Source organism: Leptosomus discolor, chromosome 3 (assembly GCF_034619465.1).
Source record: "Leptosomus discolor isolate bLepDis1 chromosome 3, bLepDis1.hap2, whole genome shotgun sequence".
Lineage (NCBI taxonomy): Eukaryota > Metazoa > Chordata > Aves > Leptosomiformes > Leptosomidae > Leptosomus > Leptosomus discolor.
In genome coordinates, this window is record NC_141393.1 from 53,443,161 (window position 1) to 53,452,412 (window position 9,252).

The following is a 9,252-nucleotide window of genomic DNA, read 5'->3' on the forward strand; positions in this document are numbered from 1 at the left end:
AGAAAACAGACCTTGGTTAATAAACAGCCTGGCAGGCGCAGGTTGCACCATGGCCTGCTACCCTAAGGAGCCTCAACACTGCCTAGAGCAGCCCCCAGCCACATCCTGGCAATACCAGTAAGTGATTGCCACTTGCAGCCTCCAGCCCTGGGAATGATCTCCAGTTGGCTGTAGGTCTGCACTCTGTGGCCAGTGGAATTCAGAACGTGCCACCTTTCATGCTTTAAGCTGTACTGGGAAGTGCTGGGTTGGTGTAGTGCCTCAGTTTCCCCATCTGGCAAATGGAGGGGAATGATGCTCACCTACCCATACAGCCCTTCACAGCTCTGGGGCAGTCCAAATGCTGAGCAAAAAAATGCTCCACCTTTTTCTCTCCCCTGTTGACACACAGACACATGCAAAAGCGCTCTTGGCTTCATCCAAGTGAGGAAATAAAGTACAGATCCTACCCAGGAGGGATCACGGGGCAGATGAGGGTGCTTACCTCTGTCTAAGCTCCCCTCTCACCCCATGCCACTTTCCCCTCTCGTCCTGTCCTTCCCTTCCCAAACTGCCCGAAGGCAGGGAGCACTGCGAGATGCCAGAAAGTCCTTTGGGTGATTAGCAAAACAACTCTCTTTGCTGTTGTATGGGCAACAATTCTCTTTATTGTTCACAAGGAAGATATATACAGGGGAGGAAGTTTGTTCTGTCATTAAAATGCATGGTGTAGGACATAAAAAGGAGGGTAAAATTGGGAGAAGAGAAACGTTTTCCATCAGCAGCTCCCCAGGTTGTGGCTGGGGGTGCAGTGAGGTCTCAGGCAACCAGAAGGGACCCCAACATGTCTGGAGCAGGTCAGCACCTCCCTGGGACTGTGGACATCAGCCTCACCAACCAGGTGGGGTGACTGCCAGGCAGGAGATGTGCACCTCTGGACCTCTCTGGGGGACCAATGCCTGCATGGACACCAGCCCCCAAGGCAGAAGATCATGTCCCACAGGTGGAAAGGGAAAAGATCAGGAGATGGTGGTGCTGTGCAGAGGTCAGAGCACTGCTGCACACACGGGATGCCAGTGCAGAAGGTCCCTGCAAAAATGCCATTGTGACAGCAGGAAACAAGTGAGAGGAGGAAGAAGGGTGACTGTCTAGTGTGTCTGCTACATGGCGGTGGTCATCACACTCTCCTCAGGCTCTATGGTGTTCTCGTAGGCATGCTGGCTCTCTTTGGACCTGCATCAGGAAGGCAAAGCACAGCAGTGAGCTTGCCCCTACCAAGACCAGCTACTACCAAGGCCCTGACCTTGCTGGTGCTGGCCATATATTGAGTAAGGGATGAAGTGGGGAGGGTGGAAGGGGTCCTTCTGCCAGAAGGAGACCTAAGTGCGGAGTGGGAATTGCTCTAGTTTCTAGCAAGTGTTGTTTTGACAGTCAACATCTGCGTAGTGACCAGTGGCCACTTTTGGTGGTTTCCCTTGTTTGAAAGGTGTGATGTGGTGTGAGAAAAATGTGGTGCAGCCTGTTGCAAGGTGGTACATGGACCATGAGCCTCAACTGCAGGAATGGGGAGAGAACAGGGAGAAGGGGATACTCTCTCACTGCCTTCTCCTTAGCCATGGAGATGCTAAAAGCCCCAAAACCAGGTGCACAGAACATGCAAGACCCCGAGTGGGAGACTGCAGCTCTGCATGCCTGAGCTGTCCCCGGGGGAATCGAACAGAGCCTGGGAGACGTGGGGAGGAGGTCTGAGCAAGTCCTTCACCTGAAGTCAGCTGCAGCAGTTAGGTATCTCCCTTCATGGCCATTGGATGTGACAGCCTCCCGCTTGTCCTCGACACTCACCACCGTCTCAACATTTTCCCTGGAGGGGAGAAGACAGAAGCTGAGACAGATCAACAGAGGGGCCGTGCTTGGAAGAAGCTCACAATGGTGATGGCAGAGAGGAATGGACTGCTCCAACACTACAGGGACAATAAGGTACCTGGATGTGCAATCCTGGCCTTGGACACCCTGCTCAGCCCCCTTCCCAGCAGGACATGGGAGAGGAGGGATGCCCTCACAGCAGATTTGCAGGGGCCATGCCCAGATGCCGAGTGCCAACCCTTGTCTCTGGAGCTGGTACTCCCAGTGCCAGGCTGGCAGCCAGCAAGACTCATTTGTCAATACGTGGGATTGTTTTCTCCCACTAACTGGTTTTTCCAGTCATCTTCTATGTAATCTGTTGCAAAATAGTCCCTTATGGGTCCCAACTGACACCGGAAGAAACGCCGAGGCTCTGCTAGTGCCGCAGCCCTGGAGCAGGAGGGGTGCATGCATGCACGTCCATGCCTGCAAAGCTGAGCTGCTTTCTCAGATGCAGGTAGAGGGAACCATGCGTCAGGGACCATGATTTCAACCTCACTTGGAGCCTAAAATCTCTGCTCTGGAGTGAGGCCATGGCCAGAACAGTGCCAGGGGAGGTTTAGCTGAGGAGGGTAGATGCAGGTCCACCCTTTGTGCACACCCCTGCCCCCTCCAGCGCTCACCCAAGGGCAATTTCAGAGGCTTTTTCAAGGAACAGCATGGTATATACAGGCATCAGGCATCAGCTTGAGCTGATAGCTGCTGTCACAGTGAGAGCACGGAGATGGCAGTGTGCCAGGCTGCCGAGCCTCGCTGCCCGCTCTGCTGAAGAGAGACCAGATTAATTAAAACAAGCTGCCATCCCTCCTCAAGCCCTCCTCAGCATCCTCTGCCTCCCGGCTGGGAAGAAGCAGCCGGGCATGGGCAGAGGTGGGAAACACCATCCCTGCCTCCCACTCTATGGGCTGGGGGGCTCCTCCAGTTTGAGGACAAATGTTCCTCTTTATTTCCCAAAGACTGCAGTTGCAAATCAGACCATACAAATATAGATAGATAGATATACACACATACATGGCATTATGCATTGGCCCTGAGTGCATCCCAAAGGCCCCCCTTTAAATGCATCTGGGACAGAAGCTGACCTGCTGAGCATCAGGGTACACACCAAGTTCCCACCTCCTGGGTCTGGAGAGGCTGCAGGGATATGCAGGTACAAGAAGAGTCCAGCACCTTGGGGGCAAAGCCCAAAGCGCCCATGCCAGTGAGAAGGAACTCGGAATCAGGATATAGAGCACATTCGATCTTCATCCCCTGTTGACTTTGGGCTCAGATTCAAGATCAAGTTACTGCAACTTAGCCAGTCAGCTAAGCAGGAGCAGCTGAGCAGGAGCAGCAGCCTGGGGTTTTGCTTGGCTGGCAGTGGGCAAGAGGTAATGGGTCCTGCAGAGTTTTTTTCTGATGAATAAGGCCACCCTCTTTGCCTGTGTTGTGGGGTCCAGGTGGAGGGCACTGCCACAACTCAGCTACCTCCCTCTTCTCCCAGCTCCTCTCAGTGCCTTCTGTTGACTTGGGTCAGTCTGTTTTCTCATGGATATAAGGCATCTGGGGACTGCATCTCCAAATCCACAGGAAATCAGGTTCAGGCCAGACCCCTGAGACACCTACCCAAGTAAACCAGCCACAATGCTGCAACTCTTCTTTCCACAGCACAGCACTTTCTCACGGCAGTATCTGGATGGTGCAACTTTGCACCTGGCAATAAGTAACAGGGAGCAGAGACCAGGACAGGGAGAAGAGGACAGGGAGACCAGGACAGGGAGCCTTTGCTCTCCCCACCTGTCTCCCTGCACAGTGATCACAGTGTTCCCAGCTCTGGCACAGGACAGAGGTGGCTGGAAGTAACCCATGCAGAGGCAGCTAAGCCCAATCTGAAGCAACGCTCAGGACTCTCACACTTACACTTTCTCCTTACACCAGAATCTATTGACCACAAAAGCAATGGCCACCAGGACTAGAAACACAACCACTGCGATGACACCCTGCGACCATGGCTGGAGACTGCCCCGGGCTGCAGAAAAAAAAAAAAAAATAAAGAGGACATGTTAGAAATACATCCTCAGGCTTTATTTGCCAAGCTTCTCCCATCCAGGTTCAGCAACATCCACTCAAGAGATCAGTCCTGCAAAGCCAAGCAGAGTAGGTTGCTGTTAATCCAGACAGGCTTACCTGAGTGATAGCAGTGAAATAAAGTGCAAATAGTGGCAGTTTCACTGGCATTTGCATGTGGAGCGTGGCACCTTGCAGCCTTGGGGCCCCATATATATACATATGCAGTGGGGTGCAGATGACTCTGGGATGGGAGGACAAATGGCTGGGGGACAGGGAGGGAGGGAGGATGTTGCCCAAAGCGACAGGTGAAAGCCCAGGAGGCACTCAAGGGCAGGGTGATGAGAAGAGAAAACCTTGTCCCAATCCTTGCTGGGGCAGCTGCTCCCCACCTCCCACTGGCTTTTAAGCAACAGATCACTCAGAGGTAGTCAAACCCGTCCTTAAGTGTTGTCACATCAGCACCAAAAGGAGACCTTGTCTATGCAGATACATCCTGTTGGGATTTAATTACTATTTATTCAACCATGGCTCTTCCTCTTTCTGCCAATTGAAACACCAGTCCTTGCACATAGATGAGGGCACTCTGTGTGGGCAGATGGGGCAGGTAGAAGGTGATCCCTGCCAGCCTAGGACCACTCAAACCCAGCCCCTGCCACTCACAGAGTGGAGCTACCCCAGGATGCATGCCTTGGGACTTCAATCTGACTTGGGAGCTTTACACTGGCTGAACACTTCATCTGTCTCACGGGAGACAAATTTCTGCTATAAACAGCAGATAATCATTACTAGCGGCAATAAAGGTGGGCTGTATGCTCCATGTGTACAAACTCCTCATTCACAGCCAGCTCCACTCTGACTCTGCTGCTGACAGTCCTCATCTCCTTCTCTGATTTTGGGGAGGGGGACTGTCCTTCGGTAAGACCTTCAGCTCCTTGAATCCTTACTGCAAGAGGCTTTTATTTAAAAATAAATAAATAAAACAAATAAAAACCTAAACCAAAGCTCTTTTTTCCCCCCTCTTAGAAGTGAAATCAGCCTGGCTGACTGATTCACCACCTATACCAATCCAGAAAGTGGTGGCACCCCCGGGGCAAGGGGCCGGGAAAGCAGCCCTGAACAACGGCCTTCAGCCCCACCGCCTCCCCACAGAGACAATTGCCATGTTTACCACAAGGTCCCGGGGCCAAAACTCAAGTGGGAGGAATTCAGGCGGAAATTCCCTCTTATATCAATGTATTTTGGCTGAAATCCCATTGTATCAGCAAGCTGCAAGTGGGGGTACCAGGATAGCAAGGGAGAGCAGAGCGTAGTCCCTTCCTGCCCTACCCGATGGGCAGGAGATGCTCCTGCCCTTGCTGCACACCACCCTCTTTGGCCCGCTTTGCTTCCTCCTTCTCTCTGCCCTTGGCTGTTAATCTCAGCTACAGTTATTTATTAGTTGTGGTTTATTTTTCCTGCTTAAGCCTAGGAGGTGATGATCAGGTCCAGCCCTTGGTGAGGTTTCTGCTGGGGTTAAGGGAGTTCAAGGTCAACAGGGAAACGAAGTCAGCGATGACTGAAATCACCAGATTTTCATCTCATGATCTTCATGCAAAGGAGGCGAGAAGATAAGTGGTAAGAAACATCCTCCAAGCAGCTGTGATCAGGAGGTAGTGTATGGTTTTGCAAGCAAAACCTCATTCAGATGACTGTTTCCACCAGCTTTCAGAGCATCCCAGGCCAAAAGGAAAAATCCCAAATCAAAATCCAGCGACTCTGACTTTGATAGACCATGTAGAGCGCAGCTGCAAAGGGAGATGGGGATGACAGGGAGAACAGCAAATGCCTCTGCATCGGACTTAAATACCCCCATGGGCACAGGGAACTTGCATGGGCATAAGAAAGGAGGAATGGGAACTAGGCAGAGGCAAGAGCTTGATAGGGACTGAGTATGTGTATGGCAGCCTTGGGGGGCACCGCCTGGCTGGAGCCCCGCCAGAGCACACCTCACTGCCCCACCAGGAGGGATGGCTGAAAGGATGAGTCTTGCCTGTGGAAACAGGACTGTGCTCCTGGAAAAATGCTCTACCAGGGATGTCCTTCCTGGGACAACCTGTCCCTCTGGCTCTGTCACCACCCTGCTGTTTCACTCCATGACAATAATGGGTTTTTCCCCTCCTAAACAAGATTTTTTAAGCCAAACTAAGCAAGCTGGAATCTGCACCCCCAGTAGATGTGGGTCCATGAGTCTGTGGGTCCACTTCAAGGGAAGTGACGATGGCAATACAAGCCTTTGCACGTGTTGTAACTCTGTTTCCATACTCAATGGCTGGTTTTAAGACACTGATCTGCTTTTTGATACATCTTCCCTCAGTGTTTGGAAAGCATTTTTAGCCCCCTGTCTTTTCCCCTCTCCAAGGAATTTGTGCCAGGCTCTGAATTCTCATTAAAAGGTTTTTTTTTTTTTCTTTTCTCTTTCTAGGCAACAGCAAAACTTTCAATCCTGCTAACAGCAGAGACCCCAGACTGTTAAATCCTCTGTGAGTTGGTAAACAAATACAGGAAGAGCAGTCAGGGCTGGAGCATCAGAAGGAGAAAGGGGGAGGGAATTTTCCAGGACTTTGCTCCTCATTATTTCTAGTGTTAGACAAGTCCTTCCACAAATTTCCTGAAAATAATACCGTAGCCATATGAAGTTTCTCTATTAAGTCTTTGGGAAGGGAATGGGAGGGCAATTTGCAGAAGAAAATGTTTGCTCCCTCACCTCAGCAATGATCAAAATTACAGATTAACAGGAAAATCTGCGAGCTCAGGGAACAACCCAGCATGCTTGCCAAGGGACTAGAACAAGAAGAAGGAAAGAAAGAAAAAAAGCCTTAAGAAAACAGATTGCTCATCCCAGTGCACAGTCCTGCCAGAGGTAAATCAGAGCTGCTTTATCTTTGTATAAGCAGGTAAGATAAACCCCAGACAGCAGTCTTCAGCAAAACAGGTAGAAAGTCTCCATGCCCCAGCTCTGGCAACAGCTCCCAACCCACCAGACATCCACCCATCCTCATTGCCCCCTGATGTGAAGCCAGAATGCTTTTTCTCTTCTTAAGAGGCTCTTTCACAGTTGTCCCTTGCCCCCAGAGCCACTTCACCAAGCAGCTCCCTCCTGCCCGAGGCTCAGCACACCTTCCTGCCTTCCCCCACCTTAGTTTTCCCGGGGAGGTCAGGCAGCTGCCTGAACTTACCTTCCTGGCAGCAGGCAAGCTCCAACCCCAGGAGGAAGAAGAAGAGGAGGAGGAGGCAGCGGGCAGGCATGGTGGCAGGCAGAGCCACAGGCTCTTGGGGCGCAGAGGAGCAGCCGAGCACAGCCCCTCCTCACAGGACGCTGTGCTTGGGAACGCCACCCTCCCACAGGAATGAGCACTTGGTCAATTATCAAACACATTAACGAGGGAGGCTGATGCTCACACCTGGTTATTCAAATCCTGCTGCGGGAAGGGTTGGAAGGAGGTGCCTTTTTCTTTCTTCTGAGGAGACTGACGGGAAATTTGGGGCACGGTGACTTGAACCTGACAGTCCCCTTAGGGCGTGGAAGAGGACTCAGCCACAAAATATTTGCTGCTGCCCAGGAGGAAGAAATGACACCCAGATGGGTAAATCTCTTCCCCAGCACTGCTGTGGCACCTGGGGAATGTGGCTGAAGAGGACCTTGGTGCCCCTCAAGTTCCCCTCCCTGAAGCAGGAGACCTGGGGGTTCCAGCTCTGACATCCCTTCCCACCCTGTGGGACCCCAGGTCCTGGGGATGTGGGGAGCTGCCTGGCATGGCCCCTACTCTCTTCCTTGCTCTTTTCTTTTCAGCAAGTGTCATTAACAACTCAGCAAAACAGATCTGTGGCTTAAAAACATCCATTTAACGAAACAGACTTGATGTCAAGTACTGCCTCCCACCTCCCACACCTTGTATAATGGAGAGACTGTTAAACAGAGCATTCATTTTATTGAGTCTTCAAGGCTGTTTCCAAAATTTCTTCAACATCAGAAGAGGTAGAAACACCCAAAGACATGCAGCAGGTAGCAAGGCTGGCCCCTTCACATCAGCTAAGCAGATGCTGCAGGACAGGGAAGGTTGCAGGTCCCAAGTTAAGCAACTTCCCAGCCACTGCCAGGTTCGGATGGCTGACAAATCCACCCCGCAGGACGAATAAAACCTATTTGGCTTTCCAGCTGTGCAACTTCAGTTACTCCTGAAGGAAATTTTAAAGCTGTGAGCCAGGGGTTTGTCGTCAGTCTTCTCGCAGTGTGTCATAACACCCGCAGGGCTGCTGAGCATCCCCCTGTGCAGCATCTGAGCTCCCGGCCTCTGGGTCTTGTGGTCCCCCCAGGGACCCTGCCTGGGTACCGGGTCCCCACACGGGCACCCATAAGGGATCCATGCTCGGGAACATGCAGCACCCTCAGGAATACACACCCACAGGTGCAAGATTGCCCTCCTTCATCCTTCCTCTTTCCCCTTTATCTAGAATAACGTCGTTTACCCTGAGAACAAGTCGAATCTGGCTTGAGCTATACAAGACTGCAGACCAGTTCCTGGCTATCTCCCAAATTCCTTTCCATGGCCAAATCCTCACCTGCAACGTGGGATAATCCCATTCCCAACCCTGCTAGGCTTTGCTTAAGAACTCCTGGGTCAGGGACTCTCCCACTGCACCTGGCAAGGAAGCGGCACGACAGGAACCTGCCTGTAATAAATCCCTATAAAAGCAATCTAATTCTGTCACACAGAAAAAGGAATGGCTTGCTAAGAAATAAAAACGAGAGTGAACTTTGGGTTCCCCGTGATTTGCTTCCACATTATCTATTCAGGAAAGCATGCAGATCTTGCAATCTTTGCTCCCTGTCTCTTAGCAAAAGCCCAGCACAGATGTTAGCTGTTTAGAGCAGAAGGCTTTATCAGCAGATCAGAAGTCCTAGAGAAGCCAGTCCTGCTGCTGTTCTTGGAAAATTCAAGGTCTGAGACATCTCTCTGCTACTGTTATCCCCCCCAATCATGCCTGGGGCTGTGGCAGGTTGCTCACTGTGTTCCTTCTGGTCCTTCTCCACACGTAGTCCTGGTTATCTTCTCCCCCCAGGGCTCTGCCCAGCCCAGCTCCAGGGGCCCTGGGCTGATTTTCCAAGGATAAGGATGTCTCAAGAATCCACCTGCATCCTACAGTGTGTTTGGGTGACAGTACATGACAGACCAGACCCCAAGATGTAGGCAGGGCTGCTGTGCCTTCCAGGCAAGGGTCTTGCTGTCCTGAGGAGCAAATAACACTTTAGTGTTGCACATTCCCACACATATATGAAATTTA

At 51.6% G+C, this 9,252-nt stretch overlaps 1 protein-coding gene across 1 annotated transcript; it reads right to left on the minus strand.

Annotated features, from left to right (window-relative positions):
- Positions 1-1,129: 1,129 nt before the first annotated feature.
- PDZK1IP1 (PDZK1 interacting protein 1) lies at positions 1,130-7,215 on the minus strand. Its single transcript, XM_009957077.2, has 4 exons — positions 7,146-7,215; positions 3,781-3,889; positions 1,742-1,840; positions 1,130-1,212 (listed from the first exon to the last, which is right to left on the minus strand). The coding sequence occupies exons 1-4, from the start codon at positions 7,213-7,215 to the stop codon at positions 1,140-1,142; spliced, it is 351 nt and encodes a 116-aa protein (XP_009955379.1). The 3' UTR covers positions 1,130-1,139.
- Positions 7,216-9,252: the final 2,037 nt, after the last annotated feature.